At 39.1% G+C, this 21,757-nt stretch overlaps 1 protein-coding gene across 2 annotated transcripts in view; it reads right to left on the minus strand.

Moving 5' to 3' along the window:
• cntnap2a (contactin associated protein 2a) overlaps nt 1-21,757 on the minus strand; it is a 674,074-nt gene that overhangs the window by 81,319 nt on the left and 570,998 nt on the right. For both annotated transcript variants that reach the window (XM_057824376.1, XM_057824377.1), the window contains one exon: nt 20,676-20,846. In XM_057824376.1, the coding sequence (XP_057680359.1) occupies nt 20,676-20,846 (171 nt within the window). The remainder of the gene's footprint in view (nt 1-20,675; nt 20,847-21,757) is intronic.

Raw genomic sequence — 21,757 nt, forward strand, 5'->3', positions numbered from 1 at the left:
AAATAAAACACAACCAGTATTGTATTCTAAAGACAATCACAAGGAAACGGAAATCTCACATCCGAACCAGAAGTCACTCGAGCCTACGTCGGGATTTAACGTGCACACAGGGGTCAGCAGGTGCGAGGCCCAGCGTCGCAAGAGTCTCCCCACCAGTCGAATCCCGTGGCGCCTTTTTATTAGACAAGGTCACATGGTCAGAAACATGTCATAACAGTGGGTGTGTGGTTCGCTATAATTGGCTAGTTCAGTGTGAGTCAGCTCTAACTGCTTCTCCTTATTGAGTATTGTTCCTCAAAACTGGATGCTTACTGTGAAACGATACCTATGAAAATGAGAGTGAAACTTAAGTATCAACTCTGGTGATTTGCCACAGAAAAGAATGCTGGAAAGAAAAGACGGAGTCAACCTTGATAAGGCAGTCTACTGGGGTCAATTTGGAAGTTCAAAGGAATACATGAAGCACACATATTTGGAACGCACGAACCTGACTACAGTCTGATATGCAAGCAAATAGTTTTCACAGCAGTCAATAATCGTGTTTTATAAGCATGAATAAAATATATTCTTACACAAAAAGGTTCCCGGGAAAAATGGCAACGATTAGTTAAACATTCAGCCTTTTGAAGGCTCTCGTGGAGCGGGCTGTGGGCAAAAAGAAGGGTGTGTTTAGGTGTTGTTTAGGATTACTGTCTGTTTGTGGATTGGACAGGAGGGTTCGGGAGTGACTGTTGTCACGGCAACGAGGGTTGTGGATTTTACCACCTCAGCGTCAAAGAGGCACTTGGAGTCGTGTTATCAGTTGGATATCGGGTGTTCTCTGGTGTTCCTTGTGTTGGAACAGGGCGTCCCACCATTTGTTCTGGACTGTCCGGAAGAACTGATTGCGGGAGTTGGTGCGTCAATCTTGCTTATTCAGTTGCATGTCGCACGCGTTGGGCTTCCGTGATAAGAAGGCGCCATGAATCTCTTTATGCCCTATATTCTGCTTGTTTTCCTAAAAACTGCTATAAGTAGGGTTGTTCCGATCATGTTTTTTTGCTCCTGATCCGATCCCGATCGTTTTAGTTTGAGTATCTGCCGATCCCGATATTTTCCGATCCGATTGCTTTTTTTTTTTGCTCCCGATTCAATTCCAATCATTTCTGATAATTTTTCCCGATCATATACATTTTGGCAATGCATTAAGAAAAAAATGAATAAAACTCGGACGAATATATAGATTCAACATACAGTACATAAGTACTGTATTTGTTTATTACAACAATAAATCCTCAAGATGGCATTTACATTATTAACATTCTTTCTGTGAGAGGGATCCACAGATAGAAAGACTTGTAATTCTTAAAGGATAAATGTGACTTTGTATATTGTGACTAAATACTGCCATCTAGTGTATTTGTTGAGCTTTCAGTAAATGATACTGTTGCCATTTAACTTCTGCCCAAATGCATGATGGGAAGTGCAACCATGACAGTGCGTCGTGGTACCAATTGATATATCTTCTCTGCGTTGGGAAATAACATATGGTGTTAAGAAAAAGATCAAATACTACCATTCTTCCCCACATTGCTTCCCATGATTAATTTATTCGTTGGGAGAGGGATTGAAAGGCTTTAGCCATTTAAAAAAAGGCTCCAAAGGCTGCCAAAATTCACTCAACTCGTTTTATGCTGCCTTTTAGCTCTATATACTGTATGGGTAAAATAGCGCCATTATATATTGAACGCGGCAATGCATGAGTGGGTTGTGCAGCACATGCGTTAATTGCATTAAATATTGTAACGTGATAAATGTAAAAAAAAAAAAAAAATAATTCTCGCTGTTAACGCGATATATTTGATAACCCTACCTTAAGCTTAAACTAAAGACTCTGGAAGAGTGTAACACATTATGTCTGTAACGTTAAATACAATTAGAAAATGATTTAATTAAAAAATATATATATTAAAAAAAATGCATGTCTGATATTTTTTTGCCTATTCTGATACTTTAAAAATGACATGATCGGACCCGATTGAACATCTCTAGCTATAAGTGCTATTTATTTTATATTGGGTGTGTTAGATTAATACATACAAACGGTAAATACGAGAAACGATACTATTCCCTATAATTCTAAACAATATGTTTGCATGTCCCAAAGTGAAAATAGCTAGGAACCACTGGTCTAAAGGAATTCGACTGTCGCAGTCACAATAGTCAATCAACAATAAAAGTGACACTTTCTAAAGCCCCCAGACGTCTACTTTTGCAGCACTCATCTGTACAGGTAAATGTGCACTCAATTTCTAATCTAATGGCTCATTTATTTCGAAGCAATTCATTTGCCTGGTATAGATTTCTACCCGGTGATACGTGACAGATGTGGACAAGCACTAATCTCACAGGCAAGGTCGATAGGCACGGCAACTGTTGGCTTTCGCGTGACACGTATTTATGTCCAAATAACTTTTCCATTTGCAGTTGTTGAGCATTCACTGGAAGGACGGCGAACCCAGGAGCTAAAGTCGAAGTGGATAGATGCATATAGACAAATGACAGCGGGTGTAAATTAGCAGGAAAAGAAGACAGCAAAATTTAATAGAGCACGATGACCTTGTTTGGCTGCACGATTAATTTTCATAATGACTGGATTTGTGTGCATGTGTAATGTGGGGATTGAAGCCAATGGAGTGGGTGGCGGTTAGCCTAATATTATATTATATTAATATTTGAAGATCAAAACAGTAGGTCTTTATTCGTCAACTACAAATCGTGACATTACATGACATATGTTTTGACTGACGCTGCAACGAATAATCGAACTCGAGTAATTCGATTTAGAAAAAAAGCTCCGGATAAATTTTGCTGCTTTGAGTATTTGTTTGATTAGAGTGACATCTTAATAATCTTGATTTGAAAGTATTTGCATATTGTTTTACTGTATAGGGTGGATACACTGCCCTCTAGTGGTAACAGTGAATATGCCATAATTCATCCAACATGGCTGAATCCAGCTGGTCCCTGTTAAGACCAACATAAAGTATATTTTTGCTGGAGCTAATATGTATATATAGTCGTTCTTTAGTTTAGAAGTATATTTTGCAGTTTTTCTTTGTGGGAATATGTGTATGAAAGTTTCATTAAGAGCTTTGTTAAAAAAAAAAAAAAAAAAAAAAAAAACTTAAGCATTTAACTCATTTGCTCCCAAAAACGTATATATACGTTCTATTTTTAATTGTTTCAGTGTCCCAAAGATGTATTTATACGTCTTTTATGTTTTTTTTTTCTTTTTTTTTTTTTTCCAAAAGAGACATCTCTGGGTCGTGATTCAATTTAGCTCCAAAGCAAAACTGGCCACTGGAGGGCAGTAGCGCATTTGGTACGACCCGCAACCAAAGCCGGGCGAAGGCGGAAGACGACCGAATGGATGCCAGGCGACCGAGCAGAACAACCGGCAGGTCGCCCGGGATGCCACGCGTTGGACGGCCGAGCAGAACGACCGGGACCACTAGATGCCGTTGAGTCCGTGCTGCTCGCGAGCAGAGCCCGCAGAGACTCAAAATAATTCATCTTTCTGAGACCGGCAACGATGAGGGAAAGTTCAACCGGCTGTTGCGGCCACAATAGCGTCATCTTTCAGTTAGTTATGTGTAAATAAATTGTTACTTTGCTATCAAAAGCCCTATTTGTCTTGTTGTTTCTGTTATTTTGTAAAAGGAAAACATTCAGATGTTTGGGATGTAACTAAAGCAAAAAAATAGCTGTGTTAAAGTCAATGTTTGAAATTTATGCTTTCACAAAAAGCTCAATTTCTCCATTTTTTCATCAGAAATTGGAAAATTGCTCAAACTAAGCTATTTTCTGATGCTGATTTCTAAATAATGCAAAAAGATATGAACCATGTTTATATAGCAATAGAACAATGTTTTGTGGGCCTTTCAAAATCAGTCAAAATCCAGTAAAAAGGCCGGGTGTGAAGGGCCTTGCTCTGGTGAAAATGGCTGGGAGTGAATGAGTTAATAGCATTTAAGCTAGCGGACTTTTGCAATGCAAGTTAGCTAATTGTTCGTTTGTTGTACTTAGATCCTCATTTATCTTTTAAAAGCTCCGAATCAAAGCTCTTGGAGTCTTGTCAGCCGTGTTATCACTTGGATATCGGGCGTTGGTTTTCCTTGTGTCGGTACGGGGCGTCCTGCCATTTGTTCTGGACTGTCCGGAAGAACTGATTGCGGGAGTTCCGTGATAAGAAGGCGTTGTTTATCTCTTATGCCCTATATTCTGCTTGTTTTCCTTAAACCATGTTATAAGTGCTATTTATTTTATATTGGATGTGTTAGAGTAATACAGTCAAACAGTAAATGAGAAACAATACTATTCCCTGATTGATTAAGTGTGTTAGTTATGCAAACAGATGGTGCCAACGAAAAAAGGTACCATTTCCTTCATTATTGTTGAGTTGCTTGTTCCAATTAAAATCTTTTGTGAACAACGTTATATTGTTATGTTGTTGTATGTTGCATTAAAATGTTAGCATTAATAAATGGCATGAAAAAGAAGTATTGTCATTATTGCTGTTAATCGACAAATTTAAACATTACAGTATGATACATTGAACAAAATGGACTTCAAATTTAATACTGAAAACAGTTTTGATACAAATCTGGCCAAGATTGGGTAACATGTGTGCCATATCCGGGCCATACATTAATGTTGTGCCTGCTAATTCAGACCAGTTCTGGCCCAGAACTAGTTGCTGATCCAGCAAGTGACTCCTTACTGAGGTTGGGCCATTGTTCAAAAAGAGACCGGGACGGATCTGTTTTATGAAGTTGGGCCAAAAATTGCAGTACATCTGGTCCATGTCCGCTCCAGCTATACACCACCTAAGTATGGAATCACCAGTCTCGGATGAGCACTCACCCAGACATTTTATCATGCAGAACAAACTCAGATAAAAAGCTTGAAAAAATAATGAATTCATTCAAAAGTGCAACTCTAGCATTCAGAAAAACTAAAAGAAATGAATTTTAAAAATTATGGTGGTCAGTAAATGTTACTTTTATAGAGCAAGTGCAGGGAAATATATATGGAATTACTCCATTCTGAGGAAAAAAAATATGGAATCATGAGAAACAAACAAAGAAATAACAATCAAAACACATCTCAAGTATTTAGTAGCACCACCTCTGGCTTTTATGATAGCTTGCAGTCTTTGAGGCATGGACTTGATGACTATTCTTCATCAATTTGGTGCCAACTCTCTTTGATTGCAGTTGCCAGATCATCCTTGCAGGTCGGAGCCTTGCTCTGGACCATTTTTTTTTTTTTTGCAATTTCCACCACAGGTTTTCAATAGGGTTGAGATCTGGGCTATTTACAGGCCATGACATCGACTGGATGAGTCTTTCCCCAAGGAATGCTTTAACAGTTTTAGCTCTGTGGCATGATGCATTGTCATCTTGGAAAATAACAATTGAAGGGATAAGAAAGCTGTTTATTTCAATGTAAACTTGTGCATTTATTGAACATTTAACCACAGCCATCTCCCCAGTGCCTTTGTCTGACATGCAGCCCCACATTATCAAGGACTAAGGGAATTTTGATGTTTTCTTCAGGCAGTCATCTTTGTAAATCTCACTGGAACGGCACCAAAACAAAGTTCCAGCATCATCACCTTGTCAAGAGTCAAGAATCTGGATTGGACTAAAACTACTAAAACATTCCTTAAGAAAGACTGATCCAGTCAATATCATGGCTTGCAAATAGCCCAGATCTCAACCCTATTGAAACCCTTTGGTGGAAATCTACCACCACAATGTTTTTATTCATTTCGTTTAGTGTTTCTGAATGCTAAAGAGTTGCACTTTGAACTAATTCATTATTTTATCAAGCTTTTAATCTGAGTTTGTTCTACTTGGTAAAATGTCTGAGTGAATGCTCGTCCGAGACTGGTGATTCCATACTTTTTTCTAGGGGTTGTATTTTGCTATCTGGGTTGTTTCTTACATTTTACATCCCCTAAAATTTATTCTGCACGGCATTAAATGTTTGTAATCCGTTTCCTTGATGATTGACCTTTTTGCAGGTAACATTGCTCAGTCAATAAAAAAAGTGTATAAGAGCATGTCGTTACACGACAGACACAATTAAGACAAGAGGCAAAACATTTCATAGCTTAAATCACTCATTTTTGTTCGTAAATGAATGACAGCTCTTCTCATTTGTACATCCGAGGCACCCATTCATGTTTTATCTAAAAAGGGAACAAAGCAGCAATGAGGACACAATTATTGACAGCAGGAAAGTCTATTTGCAGTTGTGAATTAAAAAAATAAAAATCCAATTTAATACACTATTCCAAATATTAGACGTGACATGTTCGATATCTTTCTTGAATTACTTTGGGGGGAAAAAGGCATACTGAGCTTGCTGCCATATGGCAGATAGACAACGGTGTGCAGCAGTCATCAAAAAGACAAATGATCACTTAGCAGCACTATATATGTTTCTGCTTCATTATGGCTTCATTTGGTTCCGATATTAGCGAGGCTAATTGTATGTGGTCGATGGCGGAAATAAATGTCGTATTTTGCAGTCGACCCATCCTTCTGCTCCCATTTGTCGCTTTCTTTACAGCTCACTTGCGTTCACTTACCCAATCTTCTATTTAGATTATTTGCAAGAAGAATGATATCTCATGGTTAGCCTGAGCGCATTAACCTATAAGATAAATCTCAAAAAGTGACGCCTCAAAGACAAACAGCCGAGTGTTCGAGCAATGTGACGGCCTTTACTACACTGAATTAATGATCCCTGTTGAACAGTGCAGGTCTGCAGGGCAGTGACAAACAGCACTTATTTCGGTGTGCGCACTGCATGTTAACTTGCCGTAGGATTTACATTACTTCATTATTTGTGTGCAGCACAGGGAGATTAACATAGCCAAGAAGTGTGCACGTGGATTTAAGGGATAGACAAGGAATCTGACCTTCTAGCCCAGGGGTTCCCAAACTATGGCCCGCGGGCCCTATCAAAATTGGTCCGACCCCCTGAACAAAAAAACAAAAACAAACAAACAAACAAACAAAAAAAAAAATATATATATATATATATTTTTTTCTTTTCTCAATAGTGTTATTTCTTTCCATTATTCAAGAACCCAGAGGGTTATTTGGTTATTATTAGTGCTGTCAAACGGTTAAAATTTTTAATCAAGTTAATTACAGCTTAAAAATTAATTAATCGTAATTAATCGCAATTCAAACCATCTGTAAAATATGCCATATTTTTCTGTAAATTATTGTTGGAATGAAAAGATAAGACAAGACGGATATATACATTTAACATACGGTATATAAGTACTGTTTGTTTATTATAACAATAAATCAACAAGATGCCATTAACATTATTAGCATTCTTTTAAAGCGATCCATGGACAGAAAGACTTGTAGTTCTTAAAAGATAAATGTTAGTACAAGTTATAGAAATTTTATATTAAAACCCCTGTTAATGTTTTCGTTTTATTAAAATTTGTAAAATTTTCAATCAAAAAGTAAACAAGTAGCTCGCCATTGTTGATGTCATTACACCATGCTCCCTCCCCAAACCCATCAAATCATTTGGACCCAAGCGCCAGCAGAAGGCGCCAAACAACAAAAAACAGGTAACAAGTAACAAGCGGACATTACACTGCTGTCATTTTAATCTGAGCGGGGCTTGTGCGTTAATTGCGTCAAATATTTTAACGTGATTAATTTTAAAAAATTAATTACCGCCCGTTAACGCGATAATTTTGACAGCCCTAGTTATTATCTATTTAATTAATAGTGTTGTTATTATTTATTATTATATTATATATTATATTTAGGGCTGTCAAACGATTAAAATTTTTAATCGAGTTAATTACAGCTTAAAACTTAACTTCGTAATTCAAACCATCTATAAAATATGGCATATTTTTCTGTAAATTATTGTTGGAATGGAAAGATAAGACACAAGACGGATACACACATTCAACATACTGTACATAAGTACTGTATTTGTTTATTATAACAATAAATCCACAAGATCACATTAACATTAACAATGTTTCTGTTAAAGGGATCCACGCTCCATGGATAGAAACACTTGTAGTTCTTAAAAGATAAATGTTAGTACAAGTTATAGAAAATTTGTATTAAAAACCCTCAATGTTTTCGTTTTCAATTAAATTTGTAAAATTTTCAATAAAAAAATAACTAGTAGCTCGCCATTGTTGATGTCAATAATTGAGCGGGGCATGTGCGTTAAATGCGTCCAATATTTTAACGTGATTGATTAAAAAATGAATTACCGCCTGTTAAAGCGATAATTTTGACAGCCCTAATTATATTATTATTTTATTTTATTTTATTTACATTTGTTCCATGAAGAATCCAGAAAGGGTTATTTGATTGTGGCTTTTTGAAAAACAATACATTTTTACATTTAGGCACTCCTGCAATCGTCACACCTTTTCTGTTACAAACTGACCCTGGCCCCTCATCAGAGAAGGGAAAAGTTATGTGGCGCTCACAGGAAAAAGTTTGGGGACCCCTGTTCTAGCCAGACCGCCGGAATCGTGCCAGCCGAACCGCCAGCTCCAACGACCCGGGCTGGCGAGAATCGGACAATCCGGCCAGAAGGCCAAACTCTGCGCGTTCACCTTAGTCTTGACCCTTTGACTCAATTATGAAAGGTTTATAGAAGGCTCATCCAGAACAAGTTGACAATTTATTTGGGTTGACAGCGATCAAACAAAGGCGAAACAGACACAGACTCCGGCGGGGAGGCAAGGTCACCATATCACACCTCAACAAAAGGTTCCCGAGAAAAATGACCACGATTAGTTAGACATTCCATCTTTTGAAGGCTCTCACGAGGCGGGCTGTGGGCTGGATGAAGGGTGTGTTTGGGATTATTGTTTGTAGATTGGACAGGAGGATTCGGGAGTTACTGTTGTCCGGGAAATGAGGGTTGTGGATTTTGCCCCCTCAGCGTCAAAGGGGTTCTTGGAGTCTTGTCAGTCGTGTTATCAGTTGGACATTGGGTGTTCTCCTGTGTTCCTTGTGTTGGGACAGAGCGTCCCGCTGTTTGTTCTGCATTGTCCGGGAGAACTGATTGTGACAGTTGGGGCGTCAATCTTGCTCAGTCAGTTGTATGACACACACGCTGGGCTTCCGTGATAAGAAGTCGTCATTTATGCCCTATATTCTGCCTGTTTTCCTTAAACTATGGTACAAGTTCTACTTATTTTATATTGGGTGTTTTAGAGTAATATACACAGTCAAACGGTTCCTCCGAGAAAAGGTCTCCCTCACGAATAATCGATTAAATCAATTAAAATCGATTAATAAATTAGTTGCCAACGAATTTGATTTTGATTTTTGCCAACAACTACGAGCCTACTACCTAATGTGAGGCTACGTGTGCGCGCTAGTGATTAGAGCAAGAGAAAGAGAGAGTTCACTGCTACACTCAGATTGGGTGGCTAAATCAATAATATTACAAAGTGTCGAGAGTTTTGTTTTTTGTGTTGTTAGATCCAGTGTACCGCCGTCAGATTTGAGTCAATGAAGCAAATTGTATTGTTTGTATTCTTTGTAGATGAGACTTTACTGCTTAGCACGGACCGCTAAGCTAGTTAGCGATTATGCTAATCAATGTCTTAGGTGACCGTTTTTATTGTGTTTCAGAGAATCATATTTGCGCTCGATAGTAAAGTTGTCGCATTTCTTTTTATACAAAAACCACTACAGGTGGGAATCTTTGGGCAGCTAACGATTCGATTATGATTACGATTCAGAGGCTCTGATTCGATTATAAATCGATTATTGATGCACCACAACCCCCCCCAACCCCCCGCTTTTAATTTTTTGTACACTAGTTCCAAAATTGTTCAAAAATCGCCTCTCAGGCTAAACAAACTACTATTTCAGTTTCAAGTTAACCTTTAAAAACGGTAAATAAAATACTCAAGTCCCCATTCTGTATCGGCAGGTTTAAACTACATTAAATTAATGTTGCGAATAATCCGTTAAAGTTGTTAAAATTGTTCCCGTTATCCCATAATTTCCCTTCTGTGTCCTTTCGACGTGAAAGTATTAAAACGGTTTCATCATTTAAAGATAGATTCAAGTCAAGATTTTGCTGATTTGTTTTTTTTTTTTTTTTTTTTTTTTTTTTTTAGATAAAAAGTAATTAGGTTCGCTACAACAGAGCGTTCTAGAGAAGTCTACTGCTTTAAGATGGCGCCTGTTTACTAGCGGGGGAAAGTCTGTCATTTCACATCTAGTTCTAGATATATGTGATATCTACCATACCCGTATGTTTGTAGCAACTAGCAACTGGGTGCTGTTTGTAGCTGACGGCCGCAGTCAGGTACGATTGTTTTTTTTTTTTTTCTTATCTAGCGTCATGAGTTGAACATATTTACTCTCGGTCCGTTCCTCGTTGCGTCCTGAAGACCGCGCTGACTGTGTTTTATTTCCACTTCACCTGGTGTAATTTAATAATCGGAATTTGGATGTTTGTGAATCGTTCTCGAATCTTCCACGGCCGAATCGCGAATAATCTAAGAATCGGAAATTTAGCACGCCTCTAGAAACCACACACAAACCCATTCATATAACAGCTTAAGGCTGGTTTATGCTTTTGTAGCAGACCTACGCCGTCAAGGCAGACCCGATTTACGAACCTCCACCATAGCCCGACGTGCACCTCCACAAAATCCTGACAACGCGCCACGTCAACGCGTGGTAACGTGACATAAATGGACTGTGATTGGGCCGCTCAGACTGTTGTTTCGGGTTCAGCACGAAATCACCGCCATTTGAAAACATTCTTGCTCAGGGGAGAAGGGTGTGTTTGGGATTATTGTCTGTTTGTGGATTGGACAGGAGGGTTTAGGAGTTACTACTAGAGATCCACGACGAGGGTTGTGGATTTTGCCACCTCAGCGTCAAAGGGGCTCTTGGAGTCTTGTCTGTAGTGTTATCAGTTGGATATTGGGCGTTCTCATTTGTTGTTTGTGTTGGGACAGAGCGTCCCGCCATTTGTTCTGGACTGTCCGGGAGAACTGATTGCGAAAGTTGGTGCGTCAATCTTGGGCTGTCAGTTTTAAGACGCACACGCTGGGCTTCCGTGATAAGAAGGCGTTGTTCATCTCTTATGCCCAATATTCTGCTTGTTTTCCTTAAACTACGGTATAAGTGCTATTTAATTTATATTGAGTGTGTTCAAGTAATACAGGTAAACAGTAAATAAGAGAAACGATACTATTCCCTGATTGATTATATTAAGTGTGTTAGAGTAATGCAAACAGTCGATCGGTAAATACGAAAAACACGATTCTTAAATGCTATGTGCAACCTTGTTTCACATGAACATCATTTATGCAATGCGTTGTATCTTAATTGAGAATTTAAAACAATTGCATGTCCGCCTTGAGAAACGCCACCTGGTCCTCATCTTGTCACTCTGCTATTCCTATCTATCTGTGGATGCAGAGGCAACAAGAGCCGAGGGGCAAAAACAATCAAACTAGGCTGGCACTCAGTGGAGCACTGAGCTCTGCCAAGGCTGAACAAGCCTAGTTTGGATCGGCACCAAATTTTGCACGCTCATAGATGCCCGCCTCCTGCATATGCCTGTAATTTGTCATGTCTATTAATTTGGTTGAAAATGTCAAAGAAAAATGCAATTTATCAAAACAACAAGTGAAAAGAATGATTAAATCTTGATTCATAGGTGGGTTTTTATCAAAGGGAACCACAGACAGAAAGTAGTAGTTTTTTAAATATAAATGTTAGAATGAGTTATAATAATTTGATATTAAAACTCCTGTTTAGGTTTTCGTTTTTATTGTCATTGTTGTTGACGTCGCAGGCCGGTGACGTCATTGGGTTACGGGCTTCCAGAGTATGACTCTACTGACAAACATGTCACCTGTTCAGCCCTTTCAATTTGAACCCGAGAGGAACAATAATGAGCGGGACAAAACTGTCGATATTTCACAAAACGAGCAGCAAAAGCAAAATGAACAGGAAAGACGGGATGAGACGAGAGTAGGACAAAACTGGTGATCTGCCAAAATGTTCAACACCGGCGAAACATCCTACTAGAGGCGAATTTGACACCCAAAGTACTACTGTGCACTTTCATCTTGCTTTGTTTAGATGCATACGGACAGAACATACTAAAGATGCCTTTAGAGAATACTTTTCTGTAGTAATATTTATGACACTAATGTGGTCAACAGATCAACAATCTGCTTTCAAGCTACCACAAGAAAACACAATTCTTAAAAGTAGGAGAGGGAAACACATGCAAAAAGTATTTTGGGGAAATGAAAAGGTAATAAAAAACTCAATAAAAACACAAATAGTAAGTACTCGCCAATTTTAACCGATGTGCGCATGTGTAGGACGTCTCACGGCATAGGAAGGAATTGTAGAACACCGGTAGTGTTCGTCTACTGAGTGACAGCCGCGGACACCACACTGCATGTAGGTAGCGTTCAAGACCACAATGTTAAGTAACATTAACTAACAGCAAAAGCCCATGGTATTTCTTTCTACATTGATAGTATGCGAATTGTTGATTGATCTATTAGCTACAATCAGTAACAAGTCCTCAGATGAAAACCAACGAATCTGATATGGTCCACGAATGCAGTAGCAAGCAAACAAAAATAGGGATTGCGTAAAAGGGTTTGTCGAACACACAAAAAACACGCAATTGCGAAAAGGGAGACAAAAAAATGGTCCGTGACAGTAGGTTTGGATCAATAAAGGGAAAAATAAAAAAACGAGGGAAAACCATAGTGGGAGGCAGACAAACAAAACAAAAAAACAAGGCAAGGATGCAACTAGCAACGAAAGAATATACAAACTGTCGAATGGCAGAAAGTCAATATCTCGGCAACCCGCCTAGGATCGGTTTAAAGACACTGCTGATGAGCTGGAATTGGATGCAGGTACAAGATCAGGAACTCATCCCACAGCTCTGTAACAAAACAATCTGACCATCAGCAAAATGTGACAAAATCATGCTTCGCTAGTACAGCGCACAGCTATTCTCATATCCTCCCAGTGCAGCTCAACCACGTCATCACCCCCATCATGCATGGTGCCCTCCATAGGTCAAAACATGTACTAAATATTATAGATTTTTAAACCAATGGCAATATTTTATGCGTTTCTAATGACATATTTTATATTTTAGTGAAAGAGAACAATTGGGGCCATAAGCGGATTTTAAGGGGGGCCCTGGTGGCCGAAAAGTGTCATTGCATGTAATTGACTTAAAGAATATTTTCAAAAATGATTATTTTTTTTTGATTGAAAATTTTTTTGATTGAAGCAACTTTTTTGGGAATTGAATAATTTAGACACAAATGTCCTAATCATAACATGGCCCAAACACAAAAAGGATTGCTTCAATCAAAGAAAACTTTTTCAATGAAAAAATTAAGTGTTCAAATGCAAATTTTTCAGTCTCAAATATTTTTTCGCATTCAAAAACTTTGATTGAAATGATTGAACATTTTCTTTATTTGATTGAAGTGATTTTTCTTTTTTAAAATCTATATTGTTTTGAAGCAACTTATTTTTTTGATTGAATAAAAAGAAAAATGTCCTCGCCAAAATGTGGCCCAAACACAAATCAACATGACTTAATCAAAAAGTTGCTTCAATCAAAAATAGTGTTTTTGAGTTTCAAATTTATTTTTGCATTCAAACACTTTTTTTTTTTTTTTTTTGATTGAAGCGACTTTTTGGGTTGAAAATATATATTTTGATTGAAGTAACTTTTTTTTTTTTTTTTTTTTTTAACTGAAGCAACTTTTTTTTGATTGAATAATAAAGACCCAAATCTACCTCCATATGGCTATTGAAAATATTACATTATGCCTTTGTTTTGCATGTTTGCTTCTGTGACCTAGATTGTAACAACTTCTATTGTTTTTTACATTGAGTTTCATAGTTAGGAGGGAATCTCACGAGATAACTTGCTTTGATTGTTTTTTACACGCCTGGGTTCCATAGTTAGGAGGGAATCTCACGAGATAACTTGTTTTGCACTCATAATATTTACCGTGGGAACACAACATCTGCTACCGGACGGCACAGCCTGGGAGCCACGCTTAGAAAAGCCCCTTTTATGAGGGGCTGAACCAAAAGTAGCTTTGTCATTGGACGGGGCCGCGCCGCCTGGGAGCGGGGGTTGGCCGTCTCCGCCCCCGTCTGGCGCGTTCCTACAAAAACCAGGCATTTCCCGGCGACCAGTGAAGTACGCCAGCGGGTCATGTACGGATCGCCTGGCTTTGTTCTTTCGCCCTCTTACGGGAGCGTTGGCTCCCGCTCATTTGTCACGGTAAGCGATTGTCATTGCTAAGGGACACCTGGTTGTGCTGTAACGTAGCGCGGGGATTCTGGGATTGACAAACTCAAATCTAGCGTCATCGTTACCCTTGTCATGCTTGTTTTTGATGCTTGTTGCTTGCTCTTGTGGTATTGTAATCAATAAATCTCATGTATTCTGCATTTTCTAACCAATAAACATTGTCTATTGAGCAAAAGTGTGCCTGTTACTGATTCACCGCGAACCTGGAAATTTCGGAAAACACCCTATCACATGTCAACAAAAGGTTCCCGAGAAAAATGACCATGATTAGTTAAACGTCTTTTGAAGGCTCTCGCGGGGCAGGCTATGGGCAGGAAGAAGAGTGTGTTTAGGATTATTGTCTGTTTGTGGATTGGACAGGAGGATTTGGGAGTTACTGTTGCCCGGACATTGTGGATTTTGCCACCTCAGCGTCAAAGGGGCTGTTGGAGTCTTATCAGTCGTGTTATCAGTTGGATATCGGGTGTTCTAGTTGTGTTGGGACAAAGCGTCCCGCCATTTGTTCTGGACTGCCCAGGAGAACTAATAGCGGATGTTGGTGCATTAATCTTGCTCAGTCAGTTGCATGACGCACACGCCGGGCTTCCGTGATAAGAAGGCGTTATCTCTTATGCCCTATATTCTGATTGTTAAACTATGGTATAAGTCGTATTTATTTTATATTGGGTGTGTTAGAGTAATACAAACAGACGGTGCCTACGAGAAAAGGTACCATCTCCTTCACCTTTAAAATAGTTTGTACTAGGGCTGTCAAAATTATCGCGTTAACGGGCGGTAATTAATTTTTTAAATTTATCACGTTAAAATATTTGCCGCAATTAACGCACATGCCCCGCTCAAACATTAAAATGACAGCAAACACAGTGAAATGTGTACTTGTTGTGTTTTTGGGAGTTTTGTCGCCCTCTGCTGGCGCTTGGGTGCGACTGATTTTATAGGCTTCAGCACCCATGAGCATTGTGTAAGTAATTATTGGCATCAGCAATGGCGTGCTACTTAGTTTTTGATTGAAAATTTAACAAATTTTATTAAAACGAAAACATTAAGAGGGGTTTTAATATAAAATTTTCTATAACTTGTATTAACATTTATCTTTTAAGAACTACAGGTCTTTCTATCCATGGATCGCTTTAACAGAATGTTAATAATGGTAATGCCATATTGTTGATTTATTGTTATAATAAACAAATACAGTACTTATGTACTGTATGTTGAATGTATATATCCATCTTGTGTCTCATCTTTCCATTCCAATAATAATTTACAGAAAAATATGGCATATTTTATAGATGGTTTGAATTGCGATTAATTACGATTAATTAATTTTTAAGCTGTAATTAACTCGATTAAAAGTTTTAATCGTTTGACACCCTTAGTTTTTACCCTTAACCACCCTTTTCAAAAAAGCTCTAGATTGTAAAGAGGTTTTGTTTAATCATACTCACGACCAACCAATGATAAAAACACAATAAACAGCTTCTGTGAACTACCACTGGAACAAATGACTGTAAGAGGGTGAAATTTAAGTTCGATTTAAAATTTTCCAAAGAGTTACACACAAGGTGCCAACAAGTTTAACACTAGAAGTCCCAGAGAATTCTGGTACTCCTACTAGTCCCAAACAATGGCCGATATGGCCTCTCCCCCGGAAAACCCAGAGGTGGCAAAAATGACCCAAGTGCTTTCGAATATGCAAGTCGTTGTCGGACAGACAACAGCCGTTCGTATGGAAATGCAACCACTAGACATACATTAACTTCAGACTCCATGCCCCTGATTCGGTCCTTCTAAACTATAGACACAATTCCTAAAATTGCAGTTCTAAAACGCTTTCTTTTCTTCTTCAAAACAAACAACAAGTGAATTAAAAAATGTGTAAAAAGTGTCAAACTTTATAAATAAATAAATGTAGCTTGACTTGAACTGACACAAACTATCACATGAGACACTGAGGAGTGGCCAAATCGGCCATTGCTAGGGCATATTTGGAGTGTTTGTCATGGGAAAGGCCAAGTCAGCCTCTGCTGGGTTTTCTAGTGTTAAAGAGACTTAACGTTTTCATGCAAAGTTTGACGATCAACTGCCACATTGGACACACAGCAGAACTTTTGTTGCATTGATTGCTCATCAAAGACATACAATAATTTTACTAAAGCAGTAATGTGAAGGCCATAAATTATTGACTAATAACAAGGATGAATGTGACTAGAGAACATTTCATATAATTTTCACTGCCCTAAAATAACATTTACCCAGTTAGTCTTAGCCCGAAACTCTACAGGAAGCTCTTTAATGATCTTATTAGTTCCCGCTGGTTATTCGTCATGGTTTATTTCCCAGAAAGCTCAAAAAAATGAATTTCACAAACCTCAGGGCTTGTCAGGTCTCCACCCAACTTGGACATTCATACAAAGTTAGAAGTCCCAATCCAGTGGAGTATATTCCTGACCTAAAATCCTGATATGAAAACGACTGAGAATGTTTATAACCTTAGAAGCGTCCATGGAGGCGCCTGGAAGTACTGTAAAGTATTCCTGCATTTTAAGAGCCTTCTATACCGCTTTAAATCCTGTTAGCAGCACAGCTCACAGTTATTCTTCAGAGCAGCCTTTCAATTATGTCCATGCCTTCTTCTCTTGAGTGAGATTCAAAGAAATATAGCATCCACCTGACAGTTTTGTGTCCACCATAATGTGTATTTTGCACAAGGTCGCCCACATGTCTTTGTGTTTTTTCTTGAGAAAACATAGCTACTGCACTGTCACACTCATTTTCTTTGGGTATAATCGTAGTCATTTCATGGCACCATGCGAAATGGTTGTGATGGAGAGTGCTAATATGTGATTGCGTGAAAGAGTGAGTGCGTGAACGCATGCAAGCGAGTTCTTTTTCTGATTGCGTGTCCAACTGTGTGTGCTGTGAGGGAAAATGCAAGATGATAGCACGGCAGGGGGGGAAAAGAAATCAATGTTGTGAGGGAAGCAAAGGGAGGTAGGGATTTTTGACACCCTGGCAACACACATACAGTTTTATCTTCGAGGCGAGATGTTGGGAATGAGCTCTGCAGCACAAACCCTTGGATGACACGAATCCCACTGCTTCTCAAACTTCTGAAAACTATGACTTATATCAGAGAGTTAACTCATTGCTTGCCACTGACGGCGATAAACGTCCAATCATAGACTTCATAATGGTATTGACGGGTCATGCATTGTGCCTCGAAATCAAGTAGGGAGCAGCCCATATCAATTTTAATAATTTCAATTTTAACACTCAATCAGAGTGAAATCCACCATCGCCACACGGATAGTAATTTGGTCCGAGGGAGTGCGATCACGACAACCTGCCGCGCGACATGTAAAGAGGCTCTGAAAGGGGACGTTGCACAGATGTCCCATCATTTAGTAGCTATCAATATTGCTTTCATTTCCTTCAAACATCTGCTCGTCTTGTCTGTAAAAATTTAAGGACATTTTTCCCCTGAAATTGGCAAAACTTTTGCAATGTGGCTTTTAAGATTTGCACTTTAAACAGCAGTAAATGTAAGGAGATGTGTACAGTGGTATGAAAAAATATCTGAAGCTTTTGGGATTTCTCACATTTCTGCTTAAAATCACCATCAAATGTGATCTGATCCTTGTCAAAAATCACACAGATATAAAAACATTGTCTGCTTGAACTGAAACCACCAAGACATTTGATAGGTGTTCATATTGTAATGAGGATAGCATCCAAACTGACGGACGGGGGGGGTGGGGTGGGAATATTTAGGTGAACCCTATGCTTAAGGAGGCTTAAAGAGCAACTGAAACCAATTTTTAACACACAATTTAAGTCAGATGTGTGCCCAATCACTGATGAGTGGTTTAAAGCTGCCCTGGCCACTATAAAACACACACCTGGTAAGATTTACCTTGACGAGAAGCATTGTCAGATGTGCATCATGGCTCGGTCAAAAGAGCTGTCTGAAGACCTGTGATCAAGGATTGTTGATTTGTACAAAGCTGAGAAAGGACACAAAACCATTTCTAAAAGTCTGGATGTTCATCAATCGCCAGTCAGAAAAGTTGTCTACAAATGGAGAGTTTGGCACCGTTGCTTCTCTCCCAAGGAGTGGCCGTCCACCAAAGATGACAACAAGAGTTCAGCGCAGAACACTCAGAGAGTAAAAAACAACCCTGGAGTCTCTGCTAAAGACTTACAGAAATCACTGGCACAGTCCAATATCTCTGTGCATACATCAACTATATGTAAAACTATGGCCAAGAATGGTGTTCATAAGAGGACTCCACGGAGGAACCCACCGCTGTCTAAAAAAACCTTGTTGTTCGTTTAATGTTCGTAAAAGGCACTTGGGACACTCCACAGAAGTTTTGGCAAAATACTTTGTGGACTGATGACTGTTTGGGAGTAACACACAACGTCATGTGTGGAGGAAAAATGGAACAGCTCACCAACTTCAACACCTCATCCCCACCGTGAAGCATGGTGGAGGGAGCATCATGATTGGGGGCTGTTTTGTTGCCTCAGGGCCTGGACAACTTGCAGTCATTCATGGAAGAATGAATTCAAGAGGATGTTTTGCAGGAAAACCTGAAGCCGTCTGTCAGACAGTTGAAGCTATGAATGCTGCAACAACACAATTATTAAAAAACACAGAAGTCGATCAATTTCAGAATTGTTTCAGAAGAACAAAATAAACGTTCTTGAGTGGCCTTTTCAAAGTCCAGACTTGAACCCCATTGAGATGCTGTAAGGTAGACAGGTAAAGACAGCAAATAATGTCAGACATCCCAAGAATCTGACTGAACTACAGCAGTTTTGTAGAGAAGAATGGGCCAAGATTAGTCCTGATCGATGTGCCAGACTGATCTGGAGCTACAGGAAGTGTCTGGCTGAAGTTATTGCTGCCAAAGGGGGCGCCACAAAATATTAAATGTGATGGTTCAATTACTTATTTTTCCAAACTTGTGTCATTGTTTGTATACTATCCTCATTAAAAAAATGAAAACCTATAAATGTTTGGGTGGTTTTAGTTAAAGCAGACAGTTTTTTCATCTGTGTGATTTTGACAAAGATTAGATCTCATTTGATGAAGACTTGATGTAGAAATGGGAGAAATTCCAAAAGGTTCAGATACTTATTCATACCACTACTTGGCAGATGTTTTCTTGGCTGTAACAATGCTTCTTGGATGTTACAAATGGGGGGGGGGCGGGGGGGGGGCATTTAATGTATGCAGGGGTGGAGATCTGTTTGAAAAGCTGGGGGTGGGGTTCAATAAACAGACAGTAAACTGTAGCTCTACTTTAAACCTCATTGACATCCAAATTTGCAAAATGTGAATTCTTTCAATTTTTCAACTGGTCTTCAGATTCTGATCAGGAGTGTATTAGGCTACTTTCCCTTGGAGACAAAATCATCAATACCTAATATAGTGATTGATCCTTTCTTGGAAAAAAATCTAAAATGTCATTAAAATCTGAACTATTTGTGATATGAATTTCCAGACATTAGCCGTTTAGCGTGACAGAAAAAGTCACAAACAGCTCCTCTCGCCTCTCCTCTCTGTCTGTGACTGTCACCTTATGATTAGCTATTATCAGCTTTTCACTTGGTTTAAAAGCACTGAGTAATGGAAAGTAGACCTTTGAACAATGCCCGAGTTCTTGTGGTTGCATCGGCACGGGGTGTTGGAATTGCGCTAGCGTGGTTCCGGCGACTTGGCTGGTGTGATTCCGTCAATTTGGCTTAAAGGTCAAGATCCAACAATTGAAGTGCTCTAAAAATAGGACATGGCTTTACTTTGGGCCCTGCCTCTCAGCGCGAATTCATTCAAACTTACCGTTCTGACCAAAACGGCCGCCCACCACTCACTTTTGCCGAGAAGTCCCCTCCCACATCTTCAATGAAAGGGTTGCTGTTGAACCCTTCATGCTAGTTTGAAACAGCCTTCAATCAATTTTAAGAGAAGGGAGGGGTGAGAGAAAGATTCTAAAATAAGAAATAAATAGATTTTACTTTGAATTAAGTCTACAGCTCCAAAAATTCTTATTATATCCCAAATTATTGGGGGGACAGCTTACTTCAGAAGGGGGACGTCATCCCCCCGACCCACCGGGATATCCGCCCTTGTACGAATGTACACAAAGTAGTTCCAGTTTAATTAACTTGGATCAATAACGACTCTTCGCTGCCATCATGAGCATTACACACCACAGTAGTTTTTTCTTGTGGTGTGTAGAAAAAAAATTATGAAAACTTACATTTCAGCTCTAAACGTATGAAGTCTGTGTTGCCCAGGTTTTCCAGGAAGACCCCATATGGTGCGCTGGTCTTGAAATAGAACGAGATGTCGGCACTGGTTTCCCCCTGGAAGGTGGCAAAGTGAAGGTAGGACGACGGGGTAGTGAATGAAGCTGCATTCCAGTAGTTATCTGTAAAAACACAGAGGAGTAGATTTATAACAGCTCACAATTCGCTGATACTTTTAACTCATTTGCTCCCAAAACGTATAAATATGGTCTATTTTTAATTGTTTCAGTGTCCTTAAGACGTATTTATACGTCTTTTACGTTTTTTTTTTTTTTTCACAATAGACATCTCTAGGTTCTGATGCAACTTAGCTCCAAAGCGCAATGCTGAAAATCCATTTTAAAGCAATAAAACTGGCCACTGGAGAGCAGTAGCGCATTTGGTAAGACTCAACCCGCAACCCGATTAAATGGAACGAACGGCCAGGGCGCTGGCTTGAAGACGACCGAATGGACGTCCAGGATGCCAGGCGGCGGACGACCGAGCAGAACAACCAGGAGGACGCCCCGGGATGCCAGCCGCTGGACGACCGAGCAGAACGACCGGGACCACCAGTGCAGCAGCAATACTTTTGTCCGGCCCATTTTTGGAGTTTTGTGTAAAATGCAGGGCTGTCAAAATTATCGCGTTAACGGGCGGTAATTAAATTTTTTAATTAATCACGTTAAAATATTTGACGCAATTAACGCACATGCCCCGCTCAAACAGATTAAAATGACAGCAGTGTCATGTCCACTCGTTACTTGGGTTTTTTGTCTCCCTCTGCTGGCGCTTTGGTGCGACTGAATTTATGGACCATGAGCATTGTGTAATTATTGACATCAACAATGGCGAGCTACTAGTTTTGATTGAAAATTTTACAAATTTTATTGAAACAAAAACATTAAGAGGGGTTTTAATATAAAATTTCTATAACTTGTACTAACATTTATCTTTTAAGAACTACAAGTCTTTCTATCCATGGCTCACTTTAACAGAATGTTAATAATGTTAATGCCATCTTGTTGATTTATTGTTATAATAAACAAATACA

This window comes from Corythoichthys intestinalis, chromosome 20 (genome assembly GCF_030265065.1).
Source record: "Corythoichthys intestinalis isolate RoL2023-P3 chromosome 20, ASM3026506v1, whole genome shotgun sequence".
Lineage (NCBI taxonomy): Eukaryota > Metazoa > Chordata > Actinopteri > Syngnathiformes > Syngnathidae > Corythoichthys > Corythoichthys intestinalis.